Here is a 27464-nt window from a genome sequence, read left to right on the forward strand (position 1 = left end):
CCTTTCTTTTCTACTTTTGCTTTACACAAATGCCTCAAACTGCAAGTCAAAGCTGATCAGGAAAAACTTAAATGAGAAGAGTATCATAAGGTGTTTACCGTTTTCTAGCTTAAATACAAGAGCAACGTACCTCAATGTTACCATCAGAAGAACGGCAGGAGAAGAAAAAGCTGGCAAGAGGTCAGTGATCTCACCTGTTGAAGGATAGCTGCAAGGGAGTTCTTGTCCTTCTGATTAACACCATCTCTCTGCAAGCGAGCGAGCAACTCTGGTTTCTTGTAGGTCTTCAGTGCGAGCAAGTGAATCACCCTGTCCCTGTACGGTCGCTGTGAAACGGTGTTATTCACATGCGTCTTCCGTATCGTGTTGGCTGGGTTCATGGGTGTCGACCGCTTCCTTTCAGGTGCAGCATCTGGAATGCTTTGTGGTGCTTTTCTTATCTGAACTCTTTTTCCTAAAAGGAGAGTAAGAAAAGAAACATGAGTGGTCAGGAAAAGACACGGAAGGTAATGTTAAAGAAATTATTAAGCCAGATGAATGGTAAAAGCCATGTTTATTCAACATTTTAAGCTCAAGATCTATTAACATACTGAGGTAGTAAAGATGCATTAACCAGCAAGTACTATAGATATATATGTATGTATATGAAAATAATCAAATGAACAATATTTGTAAGAGATGTACCTCTATCTAAACTATCTTCATATATTCTTATATATTCTTCATACATAGGAAGATATATCCCATATATTCTCACTATCTTCATACAGATGCTTTTCTTTTTTTTCGCTCCCCTCAGTTTAGAGGCTCAGATCCTGAAAATGCAAACATCTGGCTACCCTGAGAAAAAGTATCTCTAAAGTATCAAGCAGAGCTCTTCTATTTAATTAAAAAGATCCCCATTAATGTCTGTAGAGCCTAAGTCTATAAAAATAATTTAATCCCTGCTAAAACAAACAAAACAAAAAAGCTACCAACACTTGGTATTATTCGCTGGAGTTACAGCTTGCTCCACACTACAAACTAAAATGTTCACATCTACTACTTAATATATCTATGTACATGGCATCAAGTTTGTAGGAAAGAATTAATCAAAAGATTTAACAATCCCTGGCCCCAAGTTTAGGGAAGTTCCAAAACAAAGTCTGCAGAGCATTTGCATTCAGACTCTATAAAAAGCCTTGCTCCTCAACTGGAAGAACAACTCAGCTCTGTAAACAACACATCCAAAACAAACAACGTCTACTTTAATTTAGAATTTTCTGGAAACAGTCACAACTTCCTCACATTACTAGCTGTTCCACTGGTACTTTCTATAGCACAGAACAAGTTTAACAAAGAATTAATGAAAAAGATCGCAGTGAAAACTACTTGCACCCTAACAGAAGAGGTGAGACAAACTTGGGATTTTTTCAAACTAGCAACTGATAGGTTTTATAAATGACCAGCTAATGACTGAATCCGTATCTCTATCAAAGAGGCTTCAAATTTAGCAATTTTCTACAGTGATGGAGCTGTATTTGTATTGGTATTCCCAGGAACAGTAAAAAGTTGTTTCATTGTCCAGTGTAGGTCAAACCTTTATAACCTTTCTTAGTATTGGGCATGTTCCCTGGACCTTGCCCTTCTGGTTTTCAAGAACAAACTTAATCATGTAAACATACACGGTTACATTTTTAGCACAGCATGAACTTGTCAGTTATTTAATTGAATGAATTACAAATATTTTGACAAGTTAAATTCCATTTAGACACACACACACACCTGGCATAGTAGATAAGAAAGGGTTTGAATACTACATACTGACACGTGGTAAATCCATTTAGAAAAGTTAGCTTCCAACAAAACCAAAGCTAACACATAGTTAACACTAGTCCCTAATTTACACTGCATTAGAAGTATTACAATGCTTAATTAACCCTCACATGCCCTAACAGCAGGTAGACCTGCCTTCATTTATGTCAGTCTGAAGCAAAGCCCCAGAACACTGCATAGTGTTACTGTCCCTGTCTAAACCCTATTCAGTACATTCAATTAAGCTCTATTTAAACAACCACTGAGAATTATGTAATGATTTACATGTAAAATAGTCCTCCTCTTGGGCCTGTTTCCAATGACTTGAGACTCCTCAGTGAGCACTACACAGAACAGCTCAGTAATAGAATCACCTGAACACTTGGCTTTGCAGAAAGCTAAGCCAAGCTAACTAACTCCTCAGAAAGGAGACCAACATTACTTAACATCTTTATTAAAAATATTCCAGTGGTCTCAAAATAACAATTGCTTATTCATAAACACCAAACTGTTGTTAGAAACCAGCCTTGTTAAGTAAATTCTAATTAGCACAGACATTAACATGGGTGAAAAGTGAAGTTTTTCTCCAGCTAGTATGCTTACAAAGTTGTATGATAGAATTTCCCAATGATTTTTTTTTTCTGGGTTGCAGGTTAAGGTAGTGTTTCATGTAGTATTTAGGTATTCAGAAGAGTTACAAAAACATTAGCATTTAAAGAGAATTCAAGTGTACAGGAAGTTACAACTTTTATCAATGGGCAAAATTTTCAAACAGCCAAGCAACAGGGGAATAAGGAAGAACAGACTGGCAGACTTTTAGGGAAAAAAGGCTAATATCTGAATAGAGAAACATAATATCTGAATAGGAGACCAGATCTATGATGTGAAGGTGGCCTACCTAAACTTGAGATCTTTGACTGTTTCCCAACAATAGACGGAGAGATGACAGCCATCTATTAGAAAATTAAACACAAACATACCAACAAATGGCCCTCCAGGTTTAATAACCTTTGCACTTCGATTGCGTGATTCTTCTTCTGCTTGGGTCATGCGCTCTCGGGTCATCTGATAGGAATCATTTGTTGCACATACTGTAATTTTATCCTGTATAAATCCCAGGCAACTAAGTTGAGAGGCTCCTGAACTGTAAGAACAAGGAAAAAATAGTTGAGGCCAAGTGCTCTTTCAAGTTTAGGTGCATTAGAAACTTTAAAGCCCATCTGAACAGGCAAAGAGAAGAACTTTCAATACTTGACTCTAGGCAACATGCAAATGTATTTCCAATGTTTCAGAACCTCTTTAGACGAGCATTGTACTGATTTTACCAGTTAATACAACTACCGTTTTCTCATAAATATGTATGGCTACTCTGTGATAGTGTTAGTAGGTGCACCATACTGATAACTACTGCAATAAAAATTAAATCTGAACGGAAGTAGTTAGATCAGTATCCTAACTGTACACATATTAGGCCTTAAGGGCTTTTCAAATAATGGTCAACTCAATGAAAGTAAACATTTGAAAGTCACATGCTTCCTCTGTTTGTGAAAAGGTAGTCTGTATCCCTTATGAATGTTCAAGTTCTTACAAAGTTGAAGAAGGTTAGGTCAGCCACCCTGCAAAATGACATTTTTGCTTCTCACTTTTCACAGCTTCTCTTTTTTTTTTCCAGAAAGGTTCTCTGTTCTCTTTTTGCTTATTTTGTACTTTTGATAGCACTGAGATGTGTTTATAGTTAATCCATCTGTTGTTGTGTGGATTTACATTTAGTGAGAGACACTTTCTTTCTCCCTCCACCACTGGAAAGAATTCAAGGGCAGATGGCGGTATCTCTTTGATAGAGTCAACATAGGCACTAGATTTCAGGAGAAGTTTCTTCTCCTGAACGAATTGTCAACGAATGCTTTGCATTCATAGGAGCAGCAGAGATCAGCAGTGGTTTATGACTAGAATTGCTGACCAAACTCGCCAAAAGGTGAGGGTTTGTGTTTTACTGAGCTGGAGGGGGATTCTCCCCAGAATTTCGTGCCCTCATTTCCTCTGGGTCCCTTTTGCATGTGGTGTTATAACACAACGCATGCCTATCCTCAGCCAAGAGCGCAAGTCCAGTGGTCAAACAATAACTGGATTTAAACTAGCTCAAGTATTATAGCTGCAACAAATCTGTTATGCCACACTTGCCATTGCAACATCTGAGTAACTCTGATGAGAGAAAGGATAACAGGTTTAGCTCTAGCTAATCTGAAGCATTTTTAATAACCCTAAAAATCTGTGGTTCGCATTCCAAAGAGAAAGGTTCAGGAAAATTTGGCACCTAGTTTCTCAACAGGCTATTTCTGGAAGCCAGAAAGATGGATCAAGCCAAGCCTTTATACTGCAGAGTATTTAAAGAATTTACAGTGATGATTTGTCTAAATAGGGGCTATTGGGCATTATTTCTTGCCCTTGAGCGGAATGCTCAAGTTTCTGTATTCATCAATAAGGGTTTCTCCACAGTTTGGCTGAAGAGCAGGACAAAGGGAGGGGAGACTGAGTGGAGCCATGAGCCCAGAAGGACAAAAAGAGCCATCTGCAAGGAGATGGGGGCCTTTACAAAGGAGGGAAATAGGGCAATTGCCCCACATTCTTCAGCAAGGGGGACAAAGCAGTTGGTGAGCTCAGGTGAGAACAGATGGCGGGAGGCCGGAGTTCGGTGTAGGTAGGCGGGCCGGGAAGGCTGTAACTTCTGAGTACCTTGGCCAATGGGGAAAAGGAGAGGGCGTCCCTCGGGAAATTAGGATAAAAGGGGGGCTGCGTCCCCCAGCATTTTGAGAGACCCCACAGGGATATGCCCGGTGGACTCTCCCTTTATTCGAATAAAGTTTTAGGACTCCTCTGTCTCCTTTTGGACATTCAGTTCTTGACAGCGAGATTTTCCGCACAATTGGGGGCTCGTCCGGGATCCTTCCACCTTCCGGGAACGGCAGACGGCGATTGGAGTCGACGGCGCGCCTCACCATAGCTTTTGGTGATCGACTCCCTTCGACAGCAGCCTGCACCGGACGACTGATTGGGTTCCCAAGACTGTCCGGAGACAGACGAGAAGCGGATCGGGGGATCCGCAGGTAGGACCGGGAGGGGGTCCTCAAGGGGTGTGATGTAACGGACTAGGTCTGACAGAAGGGACTAGGTCTGACGGAAGGGACAGGACTAGGTCTGACGGAAAGGACCTCCCGGTAGCGCTAAGCCCGACGGAAAGGCCTAGGTCTGACGGAAAGGACCTCCTGGTAGCGCTAAGCCCGACGGAAAGGGCTAGGTCTGATGGAAAGGACCTCCGGGTAGCGCTAAGCCCGACGGAAAGGGCTAGGTCTGACGGAAAGGACCTCCGGGTAGCGCTAAGCCCGACGGAAAGGGCTAGGTCTGATGGAAAGGACCTCCGGGTAGCGCTAAGCCCGACGGAAAGGGCTAGGTCTGATGGAAAGGACCTCCCGGTAGCGCTAAGCCCGACGGAAAGGGCTAGGTCTGATGGAAAGGACCTCCGGGTAGCGCTAAGCCCGACGGAAAGGGCTAGGTCTGACGGAAAGGACCTCCCAGTAGCGCTATAGTCTGACGGAAAGGACTAGGTCTGAAGGAAAGGACCTCCAGGTAGCGCTAAGTCCGACGGAAAGGACCAGGTTTGACGGAAAGGACCATTGAAATCTCACTGGTGAGTACTATGGGACTGGGGAACAAAAGGGGTGACGACCCCGATATGGACAGCCAGGGAAGGCAGCAAAGGGAAGCCAAAAGAGGGTGTTGGGAAAAAGGTATGACCACCTTGACTTATACCTATATAGTCCTTTGGGAAGACTTTTGAGGGTTTGGGATAACTTATGCATTCCCCTAGAAATAACCAAGGAACTAATGATAAAATATTGTTGTTTTGTTTTGGCCAGAATATAAATTACCAGGGGGATTTAGGTGGCCCCCCTGTAGGGTCGGACGACGATCCTGGTCTGTGTCAGGTTTTGTGCCAGTATCTCAGTGATACTGAGAAGGGTCTCATCGAGAAAGAATGTGCATCAATACAGTTAAGGGCAACATCTAGAGGAATCTATGTAACAAAAGAGAGAGGCAATCTGCTGAGGGGTTGGAGTTGATGGCTGGATTGGGAATGTCAATTGATATTGTGGGGGATGATAAAGAAGTTAGCACTACTGTAACTTTGTGCAAAATGTCTGATAAAGCTAGGCTGAAGTGAACTCGGAAGTGTGGACAGTTCCAGGAAAATGATAAAACACCAATTGACATGGACAGTCCTCCTGCAAGGATACACCACAAGCCTTGCAGAAAATATATATTTGGGGCATATTTTGGCTGGAGGTTTAACCCAAAACAGCCCCAATGTTGTGGTATGGACATGAGAAGGAGAACAGAGCTTTAGAAAATTAAAAGATAAATTGACCAAGGCTCCGGCCTTAGCTCTTCTGGACACAGAGAAAGAATTTGAATTATATGTGGATGTCAAACGGAGCCGTGGCAAGGAAATTTTAGTGCAAAAGCATGGAGGCATGCGAATATGTTAGACCCAGTGGCTAAGGGGTGGCCTTATTGTCTGCAGAATTGCGCAGGTACGGTCCTAATGGTAACTGAGGTCCGAAAACTGACCACAGAGGGATCCCATGATGTCAAGGTCCCATACCTTGTCAGGGCCTTGCTATCTGAAGGGGCGTCTGAAGCGAGGGAGGGTTTAACCCAGCTTCTTGTCTAACTGGTCCTGAGGGAGAAGAACCAAAGGAAATCCATGACTGTATTATATTTAAAGCAATATGTGGCCAGAATACTTTTTCTTGTGAAGTCTCTCTGACAGGAAGCCCAGCTCGCACAGACTCTCCCCTTGGATTTTGCAGTCCATGATATCCAACCAGGGGGTTGGGTCTTGGTACATCAATCAAGACAGCTGAGCATGGATGGACTCATCACACCAGAGTTAAGATTTCCAAGACTCCAGAAGCCTGGACTTCTCAGTTGATCTGTACCGCTGGCTGGGTCTGGAAAATAAACTGGGTTGCTGGGTCTGTGGGAGTCCAGAAGAATATGAAGACTACTCATGGGTACTAGACATACTGAATGCAGGTTGTTAGTTAATAACCTAGTTTGTAAAAACAAATATTGTCCAAAGGAGGAAAAAAAAAAAAAAAAGAAAAAGAGGAGGGATTGAGCGGAATGCTCAAGTTTCTGTATTCATCAATAAGGGTTTCTCCACAGTTTGGCTGAAGAGCAGGACAAAGGGAGGGGAGACTGAGTGGAGCCATGAGCCCAGAAGGACAAAAAGAGCCATCTGCAAGGAGATGGGGGCCTTTACAAAGGAGGGAAATAGGGCAATTGCCCCACATTCTTCAGCAAGGGGGACAAAGGAGTTGGTGAGCTCAGGTGAGAACAGATGGCGGGAGGCCGGAGTTCGGTGTAGGCAGGCGGGAAGGCTGTAACTTCTGAGTACCTTGGCCAATGGGGAAAAGGAGAGGGCGTCCCTCGGTCGGGAAATTAGGATAAAAGGGGGGCTGCGTCCCCCAGCAATTTGAGAGACCCCACAGGGATATGCCCGGTGGGCTCTCCCTTTATTCAAATAAAGTTTTAGGACTCCTCTGTCTCCTTTTGGATATTCAGTTCTTGACAGCGAGATTTTCCGCACACCCTCAAATCACACTATTTACCCAAAACACTAATTCTACCCTTTGCCCAGTTCTTTGAATGCTGATGTCTTGACACTTCTTTCAAATTCCACGTTTAAAAATCAGCTAGCACTTAAGCACTGTACATCCCTCAGCTACACATGGCATTGTATCACTTCCAAGATCGCTGTGGCCAGAGTCCAAGCGAAGCTGCAGGAAAAAAAGGGCCCCACTGGGGAAGCCTACAGCATGAATTAGCTCCTAAACCAACTTTTCCTAATGTACAGAGCACATTCGTCTTCATGAGAGTGCCAGTGTTCAGTAAGGCTGATACAGCCTCACACCTAAGTGAGATGAAGAGCAGAGAGGCTTGTATAATCCACCCCTCCTTGGGCTGGAGATTTTAAAGACTTGACTGGTCAAGACCTTGAAACGATTCTGCAAGCAGACCTGCCTTGAGCAGACAACTGGACTGAACACCCTCCAGAAGTCTTTCCTGACCTAGCTGTTAATGATTGTATAAGCTTATAACACCATATAAGTCTTGCATCATCTCTGCAAACGCTTAGGACAGAGAGTTGGCTACACAGGAACTCGAAGGCTAGTCTGAAGTAGATTTTGAAGTCGATTAGTAAAGCCACATTAAAACTACCTAGGCACTTTTTTCAGGGAATTAGAGTGATTTAAATTTATTTTAATTTACAAAATGAATTCAGTTTAACTAAAACAACTACTGCCCAACCATGAAAGTACGCACACAGAAGTCTAAAGGAACGCCTGAATCAGACTTGAGTACCCCTATACATTAGGCTTGTCTACATGTAGCAGTTTATGCCCTTTCTCTGAGAAAAAAAACCACCTTGCACAATGGTTCTGGTGAAGGCCACTTAAAGGCTTCCTAAAGGCCATCTGCAGGTGTTCCAGTGCACCAGCTGCTGCAGAAGCCTTTGGGAGCACCTCCCCAGGCAGAGAGGAGGCAGGACCTTTCTCTCTCTCTCCCTCCCTTTACGTGCTCTGGCTCCTTACTTTGTGCCAGCCTCAGCAGCTGTCTGACCCCTTTCACAGAGTTTAATCCCCACTACCAGCTCAAGAATGCCCTAGTCTGGCATGAAAGCATTCAACTTTAGACCACTGCTATCAGCGAAATCAATTCACAAAAAAAAAAAAAAAAAAAAAAACAGTACTATAGAAGTAAGCTGAAACAAGAGAAGTAGGAAAATGACAAGGGAGACCTCCCCGCCTTAGGCAATGGAGAGCTATTAAATCAGCTCATTCTCTCACTGCTCTCAAGATTCTCCGGACAGACACATCCCTATTTCAAGAATGAGGGCAGCAGCCCTCCCGTGACCGTGGACCTCAACAGCATCTTTCACAGATACGTCTAGGACACAGCTGTTTGTTATTAATTTCCCAGATTAATACATAAAACTTGACTGCAAATTTGCTACTAATCAAGTGGGTTAGGCAGTGGTTCCACAGCACCCATCTCCATCTGCATTTGGAATATATATCATATTCCAAGAGCTGAAGCAAACTCATTGTGAAAGCATGGTACTCTCTTGCCTAAGAGCTATGACACTATGAGTTATGAACATTAACACTGTTCATTTTGTTTTGAGTTCAAATGAACCAGGACAAGGTTCTGCTGTATTGCATTTGGGTTCTGAAACATGATAGCCATGCAATTATGGATGAGGTCCTTGATTTATGTGGTTCTTAAGACAACTATCCATCATGGCCAGCATGCTAGCATACTGTCAACTATAATCATATTTACACATGGTCACAGAATAGATCTGGTTTACCTTGGATGATGCTAAACTCCAAATACTTTTAAAAATAGCACCAGGAGGTGGGAAGGGATTCCAAAGGTTACTTTTATAAAAAAAAGCAAAACCAAGAAAAGTTCTATGTAAAAGCAAGTATTTATAATTAGCAAAAAAAAATCCTGCTATTGCTAGGAATTAATTTTCTGCTGCAGCTCATCACTAAGAACATGCATCTGGTAAACCTTTCCGCTATATGTTCAAAGCCGCAGAATCTACTTAAATTTGCTATGAAAGAAAACGTTAAGCAAGACTTACCTTGAGACCGTTTGCTGGACGCAGTCAAAGCTTCCCTGAGGATTATCTTTGCCAACATTTGACAAGTAGAAGTTAAAACTATGTACTTCATTTGGGAGATCAACTTTGGGAATTTTAATAAGCTAAAACGAGAAAAAAGACTTTGTGTAAAAACTTCCATCTACATCCCTTTGCTCATAATAAACTAGAAATCTAAGTCTTTGTGAGATTTAATTTAAAAGTGACAAACTGCATTTAGAAAATAGTTTTTATACAATTACAGTCATATCACTATAAAGTCTGCTTTGACATAATTTTCTGTTACTGTCTTACATTTGTAACCTTACTAGAAGAGCTGCAGTTCTTCCAGGTCTAATTCAGAAAAGCATTTCCTAAGGCAGAAAATATTCCTTTCTCAAACTTAGTAGAATTAACACATACATATCTAAATGCAAGTACCTGACAAGACAGACGAGAGCAATTCACACAGAACCTATAGGATACTTCCTTGACCTAATAAAGGTCACGCAGGATTCACTTACAGAAAAAAATAAGAAAATAGGAATGAAAGAAAAAAGAACACAACCAAGGTAGGAGACTAAAACTTATTAGACTATGAGCGACGAATTTCAGCTCCAACGAACAGTAAAATACTTTGTCTTGCTCACCTCTAGGACAAATGATTTGTGTAAAAGTGAAAAATACAGAGTTTTTGGTACATTTGGTCAGATTTAACAGAAGTTGCTTTCCTTGGTAGCATAGATCATTTAGTACAGGGTATACCATATTCTACTAGAGCTTGAAAGTGTAAGTCATGAGAAATAATTAAAATGCTTATTGATATCAGTAGGTTTTTTCAATGTGCTGCTTTACAAAAGCTATATTGAAGCACAGAAATTACTGCCATCTAAATACTGTATGCTGAAGGTAAAATTGGCTTGCAGTAATCCTAAAAAGCTGTTCTTCCAACTTTTGCTTAAACTTTCAATGCACTAGGAAATGCATTGAACAATATCAGAACAAAGAAAGATATTTATAAGCAATATTCGATACTTGGAAATTCTTTCCAACTTTTTGCTTGTTAAATTCGCCATTTTTCACAAATGTCATTTCATTTGCATCTAGTGCTAATATAAAACTGAAATTCTGTTTTAAATTAACAACCCTGGCAGAGCTTAGCAACAGCTTAGGACATTGAACAGGCACAGAGAAGACAAGTTACCTGATCATCATATTTAATTCTGTAAGCTTAAATATTAACATTTTTAAAAGGAGCAAATTGTCTATCTGAAATAACAATGAAGAGAAGTAGTTAAGTTACCAAATGCAAAATTCTGGATTATGTATGCAATTCTACAGTAAATTCATAATTACAAGGTAGAATATATGTACCACACTAAAAAATAAAAATCAGACTCCCAAATGAAACTGTAAAATTTATCTCTGTTCTAGAAAATTAGTTTTTGCTTGTTGAAAGCTTTAGTATATTGACTTTACAATGTATTTTGCAGCTATGAAAATTCCCAATGTACATACATATATGAATTTGACAGTAGATTGAGAATTCAACCCACTGGAGAAGCAGCTACACCTTTTGGAAAGCCAAGAAATATGCCCTGAAATCAAAGATTGTCCCTCAAAGCACAAATAGGAAAGTACATGATTGCTGCCATATACACTTTCAAAGCTTATTTTGTAAAATCTTTCTCTATTTTCACTTGAACACCCGAAAGATCATACAAGCATTATTATATGCATATATGTGCACGTTAACATCAGAAATACTCACATTCTGATATTTAAATTGAAAAAGTAGGAGATTTTTCATAGATACATTAAAACACATTTTACTGTTGCATATGATAATGTGAAGACAGAAGTTGACCTAAGAGTGCATTCAAAATATACAGAGGCCTATGTAGCTTACCACCAACAATGACTTATCACAAGTAAATTCAAAGGGAAGATCTGAACTTTTACAGCAATTCTGCTGCCTCCCATTTATCTCAAGTGATGCAAGATTTAGGAAATGGGTTTCTCAGATAACCCCAACATATACACCAAAAAAATGTGTAAGACAGCAATGTGAGGAAGGAACCAACTACTGCAGCCATGGAGACTGTTTTTAATTACACCATTAAATGACTTGGCAATTTACTTCTCAATTTTTTAGGAAATCTTTTTTCAAAAGCTTAATTGGAACTACATGATCATTACTAAGGCATTCACTAAACTGGACAATGCATAAAGGATTAGGGGGATTTTTACTGCTATGCTTATGACTTCAGAAGTTGCACAGCAACTGATCTGATGACAAAAAAATAATCCTTTCATCTTCAATTTCAAACATTGGGTTGTTATTTCTACAGAGTAAGAAAGAGACAACAGTGAAGGCTGCTGACTAGATCTAGAGTGTGAACGAAATTCTTAATCATTCTAGATTGATATGGAGTTGCCTGTTTTATTGCAAAACTATTATTGCATCTTTAATGCAAAATATCCATTCATAAAGATGTGGAAGGCCTTTTTAACAAGTTCCCGCACCCAGAAATAGTAATCGTTTCTGAAGAACTCTAATAAAAGAAGGGCATAGGGGGAGAGAGGATGTCGATGTGGTATTTCTTGCCAAGGGTATCTGAATCCATGAGGGATCCAGCACTAACTATGAGATCACTGGAAAAGCATCTCTTCAAAATATCCACAGAGTCAAAGCTCTGTCTCTCAAGCAAATTTACTATGGAAAAAAAAAATCCATCATAATTCAGATAACATAGTTTAAACAGTGTAAAAGCTCTGAATGAATAAAGCATTTTAAATTATTACACCAATTACATCTGATAACCTTATTTTCCACACTACAGTTCAAAAGTGAAAACCAAATCATTTATGAAGTGGAATGAAGTCTAATTATTAAATGTATAAGACAGATAAGGCAGATAAGAAAGCTGGTGAGGACAAAAATATATGATGAAATTAAAATTCTAACCTGTCTTGAAAAATTGGAGAAAATGTCTGAAAAACAGAGCAATACTACTATTCAAAGAGTGTAAGGTTCTTAAGAGAGGCAGGTCTATTGCAAATGATCTTTGGGTTGCAGTCAAAGAGAAAATGACTAGAGACTTCTAGTATCACTTTTTTTGTGACACTAGGACATACAAACATGAATCAGCAACAAGAAATAACAGTATGAGCTGCATGCAGCAAGATGACACAAGAGTGCATGTTGGAAGCAATCCCTGTTTTTCTCAAAGAGGTCTCTGTTGCAATACCAAGTCCTATTTGGATCCACAAGGGAATACAGAGCCCACAGGAGGAGGACGGAGGAAAGGTGAGCCACCACAGGAAAGGTGAGCACGGCCAAGACAGGAACCACAGGCCAGCCCGGGGCAAGAACATGGGCCGGTGTATCAAGGGGCTGCAAGCACAGAGCTGCATTGGAGGAAAAGGGCATCGTCTACTACTTGTGCGTGCAGTGGGAGGCCAAGACCTGGTCTGCAGAGAGGGCTGGTATCCCTGGAGGCGAGATGGCTGCGGAATAAAGGAACTCCCAAAGAACAAGCCATAGCTCAAGCCGCAGACCTGCGCAATGGCACTGCTGCTGAAACTGGGGGGAAGGAACGAAGAGTACACTGTGCAGTGGACAAGAGAGAGCCTCCTAAAATCTTTTGAAATCCTAATTTTTATAGCATAACCGCATTAAGCAAAACTCTCCAATATCAACTCTGCTTCACTATCCACCTGTTTTCCCCCCACTTCCATAGGATTCTTAACTGCTGCTGTTGATCCACCTTTTGGCTCTGCAGAGGTCACTGCTGCTTTTGGCAATTCTACCCCCATCACATGCACATCACGCACCTTCTCCCAAGAGAGCCAGGGTTCCCTGGACCCCTCTGGGCAAGTCCTAGTCCTGGGGCACTGCCCTTTACCAGTTCCATGGTCTTCAAGGCTCTTTCCTTTTTTCCTCCCATGGAAAATCTTGCCTCTTTATTCTAAATGGAGTGAGCTTTTCTTAGAAGCACAAGCATAAATTCTACCTAGGCAATATGAAGTCTGGAACATATTTGCTAGCTATAAATGAGCTATTTAATATAGTTAAATATATATATTAAAATATATAAATATATAGAGATAAACTTAACAGCTATTAACAATAATAACATATTCATTTTGAGCATAAATAATAAACCTGGGGACAACACATAGGTTTGCAGAAGCTAGACCTACTAGCACTTTAGATCTTTTTGAAATTTAGATCAAGTTTCGATGCAGCATTGTTTGCACAGTAAGGGAAAAAATGGCAAAGTAACACTTTAAACTACTTTGTAGATTCATCAGCTCCTGCACATAAGCCTCCTATTTTGAATAACAGCTTTTATACTGTAAATTATATTGTCATTATAGGTTCAATAGGTAGTTCAAGGACTTTTGATTTAATCAGAATTAAGGGATCGTATTCAACTTGAGATAATGACCTAAAGTTTGTTTTTCCTATTTGAGCAATGCTTTCAGGAGAAGGTCAGTGAGCCTTAATTAAGAAAGCACACATTGCAACTGTGTTAGTCCAGAAAGAGATTTTTTTCCTGGTATCAGGAAGCAAGAGCAAGCCAGTTGCCAGTATATTTGTTTTTAAAACACTGCTTAATTTTGAAAAGGAATTTGCTCTATTCTCTTGCAGCAATGAGAAAGATATATAAAGAGCAAACACCTTCTCTAGAAAAAAAGAGTATCAGGCATTTTGTAGCTGGTGTCTGGTTCTCTAGTGAAGTCCTTGTCACGACCCTTCACTAGATGTACTCTGTCCTTACTGGCAAGCAATGAAAGTAGAGAAGGCAACAAGAGTAGAAAACTCTGGAGCAAGTTGCATCTGTCTTACAAGGAATGACTTGGGTTGTGCCTAAGCAATGAAAACACCTCAAAAACAAGTTGTTATAAACACATTTCAAAACAACTTCTGCCCCTGGTTTAGACACAGCCCTAATTAAACGAACCATGTGTCTTCCTCCTGATATTACCCTTCTAATTCAAAACATTTTCACCAACAGGTGATGGTTCTGAAGCCCTTAAACTCAATGGGAAGCACGCTAGCTTAGGAAGGCTGCACATCATTCTCCTCCCACACCTCTCCCATGCCTGCCCAAAAGCTTCTATCCATGTGCACACCTTTCCCAAGAAGCCTATCACATGCACTATTTTTCCCATCACTCCAATGCTTCCCATGCATCAATTCACATGAAAAATATACCAGTTATACAGTTAGCTTCTGCCTGCCACCTTGGCTCTGGATGGCCTCTCCTAGGCAAGCAGCTCCTGTTCTGCCAACGCTCACCTCTGTCCTAATGCTTGTCTCGGGAAATAACTTAAAGCTAGCTTGCAACCAGGAGATTGCTAAGAGTCTTAGAGTATTTAAGAAAATAACTTCTGCAGGCAAGTTCTTGCATTTTATGAAATTTGAGACTTCAGATAAAGCATTAAGCTTCCTGGAAGCTGTCTGAAAACAAAAGTCTGCAGCAACAGCATTCTTAAGTCTTCTAATATGAAAACAAGCTTTTATATTTATAAATATATATAATATTTATACCAAAAAAACTTAAAAGCTGACCAAAGCTCAGATTTAAGTGCTTGTGTGACCTGAATCAAGCTGGGCAAGCAGCTATATTAACACAGTGTACCTTGAAGCACATAACAAACATGCTATTTTGCCTCCTTTTTACCACCCTTCTGTAGATACAGCTTTCCCTATAAAAACTCTACCTACAGAGTAGGTATTTTCACCATCATGCCAGCCTGAAGCACACTCCAGCCTACATGCTGTGCTTTTGCTGACCCAGCCTTAGTGTCACGAACTACCAGCTTGCAGCACTTTAGTTTGAGCATCAAATGCTCCTGTGACCCTGTAAATGTTTTAAAATTTATATCCCCAATTAACAATTCTTACAATCCAATGATTTAATAACAGAGGATATCCACTACAACATCTCGGACTCTTTACTTTAACCCCCCCGTCGCAATATATTATTTCCAGATTAATCCTTCTCTCTCCTACTCTGTCATATTGCCCTCATTGACCCTTTCACATAAAGGTTAGTTTTTAGCATTTTCTTCTAATGCTTCTCCACAGCCTCCCTCCTTTCATAAGGAAAGATTCCCCTATAACCAAACGGTAGTCTTTCTTAACTTTCGTCTTGTACCTCTCCATCACTTCTGTCAATACCGTACACTGTTACAATGGCCTAAATCAATGGCCTACATGTTTTGCTTTGCCAGCCTGAAGCATTTGTCTTCCTTTCTGAACATATCGACACATTTGCTCCGTTTGCTCTTTCTTATTTCACACACCTTTCCACAAAACCCCAGAGGAACAATTTTTTACCATAGCAGCCTTTGGCTCTTGGCTGCAGTTGCAGTAGCTTTGCCCAAGGTCCTTTGCTCCAGAGCTCAAAACTTTGCTCATTTCTCTTGCATCAATACAGATCTCTAGTCTGGGCCTTCAAGGGGACAGAAACGCTCCAAAATAACGCAGCAGACCTAATCTGAAATGCCAAAAAACTTAGGTGCAAGAAAAATATTCTTGCACTGATTTACATTCTTTTCATTTTAAAATAACCAGTCATCCAAAATGGCTGTTTTTTTTTTTCAAATATCAAACCTACCCTTTTGTTGAAGTTGCACTACAGAAAAATCAAAGATGATCAATGTCCTTTCTAAAGGAAAATTCAGATTCCTTAGTCTTTCTACAGAAATAATGTGATTATATGTGGCTGCCTTGCAAACAAATTTAAATGTCTTCCTACACAAAATCTCTGTGTGATGCATATATTTTACTGATTTTCTTGATCTGTGGACCCCCAGAGGATGCTAATGGGGAAGGAAAAAAAAAAAAAGAAAAAAAAACACTTGCTTCATCTAGCTTCAGCCTTCACTCTTCATCCCTTTTGCAATTCTCTGGTCTCTTTTCTATCCATTGACAATATTTGCTTGCCCTCCTCAAGTTCTCACAGTTATCTTCATGAGTTTCAGAAGGAAGAACAGCACTGTTTTCGCTGCCTCCCATTAGAAATGCCCCATGAGCTTTCCAAACCCGCTGCAGAACAGGTCTCCTCACAAGAGTCAGCAGCAGTGCTCCCTGAGGCCTACGGTGCTGTATCGCCCACCCATCTGAGGTGCCCCAAGCCAGCCACAAGACTCTCTTTGCTGTAGAGAAACTGTACAATGCGGCTGTGTCTCCTGCCCTTCTGCATCATTTCCAGTAAAGCGTTAAGGATCCTGCTGGCAGCTTGGCATTTCTTCCCAAGAGGATGTAAAAGACTGCCTAGCAGCAAAAGAGGATTTAATTCTCCAGAAACCGCACAATAGTAGATATTTAGTAATACAACACTTGGAGGCCTTTTTTTTTGGTCAGGGAAAGATGCATAAGACACATGATAGAGGATAACAGCATTTGCGCAGAAAGTGATTACAGTCAGGAAGAGAAGACCAAAGGTTTGCACAGGAACAGAGAATAAGGCCAGTTAAACCAGAACCTGACATTAATGCTTCAGCACCTTGTAAAAATGAGCAAGTAAGAATGTGATTGTGCTGGCTCTAACCTGTACCACTACTGCACAAGTAGTATGTTAAAAAAACTTATTAAACAATAGCATTTTATTTGCTGAGTTATTGGAAAGGCTTTTTATGAGATTACCATGGAATAAGCAGTAATTTCTGGAACACAGGAAAAGATACAAAAATATTTGTTTGAACAGTAACGGGTGGCTGAACCTGAACAGGTCACACAGATACTACATATTAAGTTTATGGAAGGAGCTTTGTATCTGACTTGAGTTTCCAAGAAGATGATGAAAATCCTGCAGGGGTTCAGCTGGCTGCATTTAGTCTATAGAAAAAAAAATCATGTTCCTCCCTCCCCTTAGCACAGTTTAGCCCTGTTGTTTCCACACATCCCCATGTTCCTGCCAATACAAAGATTTTTCTACAGCTAGACACCAGCTACTTAGATGGCACATTGATACTCAAAACTGGTACCAAGAGAGTTCTCAGGTGTCTACACTCTTGCTCCGGTTAAAACTCATTAATAGATTTGGGGTCAAGAATTGCTTCCCTGGAGTGGTATTAGCAGCTGTTGGTAACATTTTGTTTTGCTCCATGACAGGGCTACACGCCATTACTAGGGCACATCTAGCAGTCTTGGCGCAATAAACGTGCAGGGATTCTAAAGGCGGCACCTCCACACGTGGCACCGCGCAGACCCGCAGCTCTGCGCTCGTTTCGCCAGCCGCACCTGCAGAGCCGCCGCTTGGCAGAGCCACCTGCTGGAAGGCAGAGGGAGCAACCACAGGCCCGGGAGCACCCAACGCAACTCAGAGTTCACATGCAAGGCACTGCCTAGCCTTCAAAAACACCCACTTGCTGGGTCATGTTCGCTTACCCATGAACAAATCTCACCCCCAGACATGCAAGCAGTGTTTAGAGGAGTAACCAGAGCCAATATTTTTCAGTTCAGCATTAACAGAAACTTTCTTGCCAAAAGCCCCAACAGATGATGTGCATAAACTCAAGTAAAACTGATTTCAGAGTGTTTTACTGCCTGTTTTGACAAGACAGTTAACAAGCACTTCGGCTCTTGCATGAAAATAAAGGTTGCTGTTTAAGTAGCTGATCTCACAGAAAGAATATTTCCTTTAATATTAAGTCATCTGGCAAGCAGGACTAAGGCACCCGACGAGCATGATGCACATGAAAGGCAGTAGCATTTGACAAGATGAATACGGAAAGCATTAGTCTAGGAAAACATATACAAAGAAACTCAATTAGACCTTTTTAGGCAATCAAGTCTGCTTCTCCCAAGAACCATTTATCCTGTAAGCTGTCATAGGGCTGTTTCACAGCAAAAAATGTAATTTCACTCTGCAGTATAGAAGAAATAATTGATCTAGTTACAGGCAAATTTCAGCCTAATACTCAGTTTCAAGCAACTCCATTTACTGGAGAAAGACAAGCAACTGTGACTTCCCAGACACATACAGCAACCAAAGCAGAGACTTGCTGAAGTCAGCTCAGTCATCAATTGTGCATGTATTCCAGAAAGCAGAGCCACTCCTCCATAACTTCCATTCTTATTCTGTATGCTGTGGGTGCTTGCTCTCAATCTAGAGAAGGATAATGCTCTATTTATTACTCTTTCACCCTATGGCTATCTTGGAAGATTCAAGAAATTATAACCCACAGATTACGAGTAAGGTGTTCCAGGAGAAAAGCTCCCCCCTTATGGGTTGATATGTACTCTTCTGCAAAAGTTTATTCTAACGTTCACGTGTATTTTATTAATTCACAAACAATTGGAAATTCTTAGCTATATATTATTCAAACTGTTTCAATGGTGTCTTATGGAAAAGCATCTAGAGGTTAATTAAGCTACATATATAGAAGATTTCCAATAATTTTCATCTCAAATGCATACCATCTTTCTGAATCACCAGATTTTTTTTATTGTACCTTCTGAGGCTGCCAGTCTACTTTTGCCCCTTTTCAAATCCCTCCAGAGCAATTCTATCCATATTAAAAAAAATAAAAAAGTAACCTTGCTTTTTAAGTGTTGGTATGTCACAACACCCCAGAACCAAAAAGGCAGAGATTCAAACTAGGAAGTACATTGACACAAAGTCTGGCTTTGCAGTATGTCAGACTCCACCTCCACATGCAGGGCTTCATGCCAATAGACTGGTTAATTATTTATAAACTGAGGACTAATCTTGAACAAAAGAAGTAAAACCACAACATGTTCTAGGTTTTATAAGCAAGAAAACAAACAGGTAACACGTTTCTGAATGGTTTCATGGCCATAGGGATACAGGAGAAATCCATGCTAGTGTCTAAAGGGATGCTGCTGCATTTCTCCCTGCTGCTGCTACCATGCCGTAAGGTTGCTTACTTAGACTGAAGCACAGTTTCACAGGAAGCTTGAGCAGGTTTTAGGTTCACATTCCCACTTCCCTGCTGCAGCATTAGCAGCCCTGGTGCCACAGGCAGCACACCAGAAAGCCCATCATCTGGGCTGCCTATTTTTTTTTGCCTCATTACTTTACAGCCAAACTCAAGTACCATTTCCCCCTTGGATGGAACTGTTCTCCCTGACACTCCATCCCGGAGTAGTTTCTCATACAGCTATTTTGGCTAATCATCTTAGCCAAGCTGGTTATTTATTCTAGCAAGGTTTCTTTTTTTTTCTTTTTTTTTGCTTTTTTCTTTTTTTGGGGGGGGAGGGGGGGCGGTGTGTGTGCACAGACAGTGTAGTTTGTACTGAGAATAAGCTATACCAAGAATGGATTTTCTTAGAAGCACTCCTGACTTAAGAGGATTTTGCCTGTGTAAATAGCTTTGTTACAGATATGATTCTTTGAGAAACCTGATTACTATTCAGTCAGACTTATGCTGAAACAAGACCACGGTTTTAAGTACTTCTGCCAGAAATACTACCTTAAAAATCATTTCTTTTCATTCAAATTTAGGCTTAAAGGGGACACACTTTTTTTTCTTGTTTGTATTTCAAGCATGGTTTCTTCCCACATTGAGCTATAAGTCTCCGTTAAGTATACACCAAAGCACATCTGGATCAAAACATATGAAAAATTCACAGGACCTTTAAAAATTAACTTATGCTGCATTTTTTTGTCAATCAGAATCATGGAATGCTTAAGGTTGGAAGGGATCTCTAGAGGTCATCTAGTCCAACCCCCCTGCACATGCAGGGTCACCTAGAGCACGTGGCACAGGACTGCGTCCAAGCGGGTTTTGAACATCTCCAGAGAAGGAGACTCCACAACCTCTCTGAGCAGCCTGTTCCAGTGCTCTGTCACCCTCACTGGTAAGAAATTTTTCCTTAAGCTCCTGTGGAACTTTTGATGCTTCAGTTTCTGGCCGTTTCCTCTAGTATAACAAGAGTCGAAAATACTCACCCCTTGGAGTCCTTGAAATTGAATTGAAGGTCTAGACGAAATTAGATCCTACGGGAGAAACAAAATGTAAGCAACAAACAGCTTCATTCCCACCCAAACTTGTCATTGTAAAGCACAGTCATCACGCATTTCTGAACTAAAGATAAACTCAAAATTATGCCAAAAGTCTCCAGCTTTTGCATATATTGATATTGAACATATTGGGCATCCCCAAAGTCAGTCAGATATAAGTATTCACAATTCATAGAGTCTCTGCATCTTTAACAACAGTTTAACTTCTTACAGATAAGTTTGGAATACTGGATTGCTGTACAGTGTTACACCTGTCACACTTTAGAAACTAATACTTATGAACAGATAAAAGCTTAATATAGTCTCCTATGATGCAGATCCTCAACATGAGGAAACACCCAAGCTCCTGCTTGCTCCTTGGCATTAGTTTAGTTTTTGAAGAGACCATTCAATGACTTCATGTTTAAGTGTATTTTACTTTTGTATACAGTTCAAGTTGACAGGTGATGTAACCTACTTGAAAGATATGATATGAAAAATGTCTGCAAAACTAAAAACTATGAAAGATATGAAAAACATGGCCTTAACCACTACTATAGCATTAATGCCTCTATTGCTTACTAGCATCGACAAACTTCCATATATAAAGATGATGGCTTTGATAGGAAGATTTGCATCAGGCAGAGATAGATTTTAAAATAGGTATTTTAACTTGCATTCTGTGCACCAATACCATGAAGAGTATTTGAAACGTTGCAAACAAAACTGCCTGTCAATGGGGCTTTCAGGCTGCTCGAAGTCATGCGGCGCCCCTTGCTTTCCCCAGCTATCAGAGGATTACCACCCTTTTGAACTTAACCACTCCTAAGCTAAACTAACACTCACTCTCAGTCTGCATACATTTTAAAAGATGAAAAAAACTCAACATAATCAAGTAGGGACCAATAATCTCCGAGCTCTCACAAACAACCCTGGCTCCTTCAGCTAGTTATCTGCCAAAAGAAAAAATGAGCAACACAGCCAGAAAGCTGCCTGTGCACAGTAGCGACTGCAGCCTGTTCTTGAATACTGAGGATCAACCTTTTGTACTTCACCCAGCAACCTTTTCTACTTCAGTTAGAAGAAACACCATTAAAAAGTCTAAATTTAGCAGGTTATCAAACAAGTCTTCACCTGCTCCCTAGCACATTATCTGTAGCACTGGACCTTAAGACTGGGAGAGGGAAGAAGACTACCCATTAGGAAACCTTCTACTAATCTCTATTTCAAATTCCGGTGAGCCTACCAAAATGCTTTAAACAAGCATTTCTTTTGGAGACTCCCACTAAGCTTTAACTTAGGACATAACCACTAGAACAGAGCAAATGCCTTCCTCAGTAGACCCAGGCAGCCAGATGGCTAATAGTGGACAAGATCATCATTCAGCTCAGCAAAAGACATCTTGAACTTGGGTGGAAGAAACACGTGGCAAGGGCAGAAGGCAAGCAAACATGGGGCCTTCCTGTCCTCTTGACCACCTCTTGCCAGCACTATTGTGCAGAAGCCACTGGCCCTCTAGACACATTAGTGGGACATTTGATGCTCCCCTCCAGTTCCCTGTTTTCTCCCTTTTCATCTTCCTGAGGTCACTCAGTTTCCTCTGTATTTTCTTTCTGCACAGGCAGGAATGTGGCATCAGAAGACGCTCTTCAAGGAACAGTGTACCTAGGATGTTTCTCTCCTAGAACCTGATGACCAACACCAGCTTTGAACAGCAGTGAAATGGCATCCTCCGCATTGTTCTTGATGATTTTCCTGACAATGCCCAACTTTTTCTAGCCTGACTGCTGCTGCACATCAGGCTCATGATTTCAGAAGACTGCAAATTGTAACTCTCAAAATCTTCTTTTAACCCACTACTTCCCCTGAGTTTAGTGCCACGTGTACTTTGTATTTCCATAAGTATGTTAACTTAAAGTTAGCTATGCTGAAAAGTCACTTGTCACTTTTTTTATTTGGTCTCTCATTCAGGTTTGTAAGGTCTTTTTTTGGAGTTCCCCAATATCAGTCTCTGATCATCTGAAAAAGCTTAGTATTATCTGCAAGCTCAGTCATTTCCCTGCTCAATACCTTCTCCAGGTCACCACTGGACACACAAAAAACCAAAAAGCACTCTAGGACTGGCAAACTCGGAAACTGAGCTGAGTTGTTTTTATTCTGAAGAGCAGCCACCAAGCCCTATGCATTCTTTCATGTCTTTCACAGGAATTTGACACTAACTCTCACTTCACTTGCATCCAGCCAATGATTTCTCTGCCTCCTTCCTCTCCTCCCTACCCACCCTGAGATGACCGCTTCACCAGTTCAGCCTAAGCCCAGGTACCAGTGCGAACTTAAACCAGCTGTGATTCCCAAGCCTGAGCATGAACTCTGGAAACCAGCTCAGCAATCAAGGGAAGCAATCCTGGAAGAGCTGCTAACAGCCTAAACAAGCAGCTGAAGCACATTCACTGCAGCAAGAGGACAGATGTCAACTCACCAAAATCCAAAGGAACAAACAGCACAAGGCATATTATACTCAAGTAACAGCTTCATCTGAAGATTTTATTTAAGATGAAGACTTTCCTACACAGGACTGGTTTAAAACAATTATCAAGAAGAGGCATTACATTAAGGTCTGAAATCTCCAATTTTGGAAGAAAAATAATAATAAATACATGTATAAATAATAATAATAATAATAATAAAAGGCTACCCAGCTTCTCTCCACACTCACTGTGTTGTTCAACATTGTTTGGGCAGGAAGTACGTCTGCTTGCAAGGCTCAAGGCTTGACCACATTTGGTTCTTTGTAAATGACTTCACTTTTATAGGTACCATTCTTGTGTATAAGACTAGTTATTTACTGTTTTTCAGGTGAATTGTCTCACAGCAAACAGAAGATGCCTTTCTAATCAGCATATTATTGGAGATTCTGTATGTGTTTTGCTAACTTCTGAAGAGCCTCACGCAGAAGACGGTTGGGACAAGATGGAGTTCCAGGATACAGGTGCTTCAGCAGTGATGCCAGCCTAAGGAGTTCCTCCTCTCCCTCCTCAACCTTGCAGCACGTTGCTCTACCTGCCTCAGGGCTTGCAACCACTCGCTGGGCCCGTAAAAGGTTATTTGTTCTGTTCACAGCATGGCATTACATCAGCACAACTTGTGTCAAGGAATTACAGAGGCCTCACTTAAAAAAAAAAAAAAAAAAAAAAAAGGGCAGCAAAGCAGCACCATTTGGAAAGAAAGACTATCCACACTGATTACGTCTATTAAACTATTACAGAAAGCATCCCATTACCGCCCAGGATATTTCTTTTGTGCACATTCTAGGAATCAGTTCAGTCAGCTCACACTTGCAAATTGCTCCAAGGGATAGAACACCAAAATAGCTAGCTAGGCTTCCTTGTAATGAAGTTCAGATAGCTAACCTGAATCTGAATGCTTAATATATTTAAATCACTGCTGTGAGGTGACAAAGCCATTTTAATACATGGATATGGAGATACAACATTAACTTAGACTCTTTGGTGTATACATTCTGATTATTCTTGGAATTACACAGATGTTTTTCTCCATACACAATGTCTTCACACAATCCAGACAGTACTCAGTGAGCAGGAAAACCCCAAGTATCAGAAAAATGTAACATATGCCTCTACAACTTGGTTCTGAGACACTACAGAAACCCAAGAGACCCAGTGCTCAATTACACTGTGAGTACTTCACAAACATCAATGCATTTATTCCTATATTTGCCATAAGGGTTATTACTATTTTACAGAGATCTGGAGGACAAAAATATTATGAACAGTATTATCCAGTAGTTTTGAGGGTCAGTTTGAGGGTCAACTGTGAGAAACACAGGTTCTAATTTTAACTGACACTCTGGCACTTCATGTTCCTGCTTATTTTCATTGCAACACAGACCAGCTTATGGTAAATTGCAGTCCAAATGGAAGGTGCTGCCAAAACAGCTCTTCTTGATGCCTGGTGCTATATCTGGACTGCCTGTACTGGTATCAGGACTGGAACTGGTACAAGACAAGCAGAACAAGTGTGCAGCTGCAAGCAAGGAGCATTTCTGCGGGCAAGCGCTCTATCAGCTTGCTGCATCTCCTGGAACCACACAGCCTGTCTCACAGCATTTGTGAGACAGGCAGGCTTGGTGCACAGGAAATGGTAGCACTACAGTCTCAGAGTGAGCTGTCCTTTTCAAGGAACCTATCAGAGAGACCTACTTAGCTTTATTGGGGAAAGAGGTTGCAATATAGCTGCATGGCTGTCAACTGCTAGTGCACAGATGTGTGGAGGGTACAGAAGATGATTCCTTTTTCACAAGGACCCAAAATTCAGTAAAAACTGCTGGTAAAGGACTAGCATTAAAGCAACTCCAGGGCAGGGACAGAAACAATGCAGTCTGACAGTCTGTTAGGGATAATCTAATTGCCTCAAGTTTTTTTTTTTTTTTTTTTTTTTCCTCCTCTCCCCTGCAGTCCCATGTCTCATCAACTACAATCCTCTGACACACACAACAAGATAGGCACTTTTAGTCACCTTCATACTAGATCGCTGTCCAGGATACAGGCCACCCTGTAGACTAAATGATAAAGGTTTGGGGCAGGCAGGGGGAACAATAATACTATCAATACTAGTGGAAGAAAAAAAGAATAGATCTATCTGTTTCTAGAGTTGTGTCTCACAGCAAATGGGCAGCAACACTGCTCTAACTCAACCTGACAGTCACCCTTCCCCCATTTCAGTTTTCTTCTCGTCACATCTTTGCACAAAAAGACTGCACCAGAAGGGTGTAAAAAAAAAAAAAAAAAAGTAATTAAAGAAGATAGTAAATGGCCAGAAGGGCTTCTGGGATTCTTTGTAGCAGAGGCAGCTTTAATGTGTATCAAAGCATGGCACTATTTTTCATAGAGGCTGATTAGCCAGCACGGTGCCGGTGCGGCCGTGCAGCCCATTCAGGAGCTCATGCAGGGGGCACAAGGGGGCTGATTAAGCAGCCTTGGGCACCTGAATTCCCTCCCAATGTGCAGCTTGTTGTCTCTAATGGAGATGTGAGCTCAGGCTACAGCCTTTCTCTCAATTCACCTGTTAAATAGTACCTCTCCTCCATTTAGCTACTTCACAGAAATTGCAGGAATTGAGATTTTTTTCTACTACCAGTTCATGAGGACACAAAAACAAGCAGAGTACATCACCCAGGCCTCGTTGCCATAAGAAACCAGGCTAAAAATAGCTCGTGATCAGCCAATTAATGATGAAAATGCATTCATACCAAATCCTTGCTCATATCAGGAATTAACTTTGCAGTATCTATTGCGTTTTGAGATAATATGCAGTCTTTGACTTCAAGAAATCAAAAATAAGTTAGACGACGTATCAACAATTCTTATCAGTACCTTTAGACTGGCAACTTATAGGCAAAATGTAGAGACATCACAAAAGCTTCCCTTCTTTGCACAAAAGGGAATATTAGTCTAATGTAAGACTACAGAGCAATAGCCCATGTCCTAGTAGTAGATTTGGAGAGTGACATGATTTGTGGTTAGGCGACCCTTTTGCATTCCCATTGCTAAACTGAGGTTATGTTTCTTTCCTTAACATAATTCCTGCCCTGGTTTTGTCCTGTGATAGCTCATTCCACTCTTCTTCCTTTTGAAAATGGAGGCATGGGAATGAACTGACCTCACTCAGAGCTCCAAGTAATTCTGGCTCCCAAACTTCTCAATCAGTCCCAGTCACCTCAGTTCATAGGGTCTACTTTTTCAGTCTTCTAGGGCTTATTTTCTTGTTTCACCATTGTTACTTCTCCCTCTAACTGCTTTTCAGCCCCTCCTACCTTATTAACGGCCAGGCTGTTCATCCAGAGGCAGCTCCTCCCCATGGCTCACCACCTTCGCACCTTTCCCAAGCCGGTCCTTTTAACTCCAGTGAAGTGTCAGTGTAAGTATTAGCATATGCAAATTGCAGCTTCTTCCAAAAAGCCAGCAATGCATCCACTTTTGAGCAGACTGATATGTAAATGAAATACAAAGCCCAAGAAAATTCCCATGTCTACAAACCCCCACTGAAAGCAGAACACTGGTGGACTTTTCCAAAAGGCCAAACTTTTCAAACCAAGAAGAGTTCTCAAGCGTCCACCACCAGCCCCAGCAGTTTACAGCAGATACTAATCAAGGAGAATTTCAACCCTGCCAAATGAAATACAGTAGAGTTCTATGACTCCGTTTCAACTGCTTGGAACACTGCAGGGGGCATCAAGCAAGTTAAGCAAACATCGCACTTCATAGACTTACCAACTCTAGCATCTCTGCAGCTGGAACATCTGAATGATTATTTAGAAATAAATACTCACCTAAACTCAAAGTGATTTGGAACTGAAGAACTCAAACACAAGGCACGAAGTCTCAGGAATCGCAATTATCTTCTGATCTGAAAAGCTCAGATTTTGCAGGCCAAAAACATTTGCTTTAAACCCATGCAGATTAAGACTTGCTATTTAAATTGTTTTTACGTGAGCAATCAAAGCTGAAATATCACTGGGGAAGAGATATTCATTTTGCCAAAAGCTGTGTCAGCTGAAGTGCCCCACAGTTCCACAGACTGAGAAGGCTGCGGTCCTCCCTGACCTGCCTCAGAAGAAGCCAGGATACTAGGTCTGCCTACCACCAGCGAGAACCTCGGAAGGCGAATCCATTCTCTGGAACCTGTCATTGCTCTACTAGTTCTGATGATCACAACACAGGCCAACTTCATTGTTATGCCAATAAAAAATGTTTTTACGTTTCTGCTGGACCAAGCGTAGAGTTGCATGCTATGACTTGAGCTAATCTAACAGCTGCCACGGCACCAGGCAGGCTCTGCTCCTACCTCTTATCCTAGTCGCACACTCTCTACTCCCTTCCATGATGTCAGGTCTCATGCTTGTCTGTCCAGCACTAAGCCTCCAAGAAAATGAGCCCTGCCACCAAGTAAAATGC

General features: G+C 41.1%; 1 protein-coding gene across 1 annotated transcript in view; it reads right to left on the reverse strand.

The window, feature by feature from the left end:
* The window catches only part of ELL2 (elongation factor for RNA polymerase II 2), a 38470-nt gene extending 12102 nt beyond the window's left edge, over positions 1-26368 (reverse strand). The window contains exons 1-5 of the mRNA XM_088533744.1: positions 26324-26368; positions 20440-20487; positions 9509-9630; positions 2775-2938; positions 195-454 (exon numbers count right to left, since the gene is read on the reverse strand). Coding sequence (XP_088389870.1) covers positions 195-454; positions 2775-2938; positions 9509-9630; positions 20440-20487; positions 26324-26368 — 639 coding nt within the window. The remainder of the gene's footprint in view (positions 1-194; positions 455-2774; positions 2939-9508; positions 9631-20439; positions 20488-26323) is intronic.
* Positions 26369-27464: the final 1096 nt, after the last annotated feature.

This window comes from Tinamus guttatus, unplaced genomic scaffold, assembly GCF_059628265.1.
Source record: "Tinamus guttatus ecotype Peru unplaced genomic scaffold, ASM5962826v1 Tinamus_guttatus_pri_ptg000517l, whole genome shotgun sequence".
Classification (NCBI taxonomy): domain Eukaryota; kingdom Metazoa; phylum Chordata; class Aves; order Tinamiformes; family Tinamidae; genus Tinamus; species Tinamus guttatus.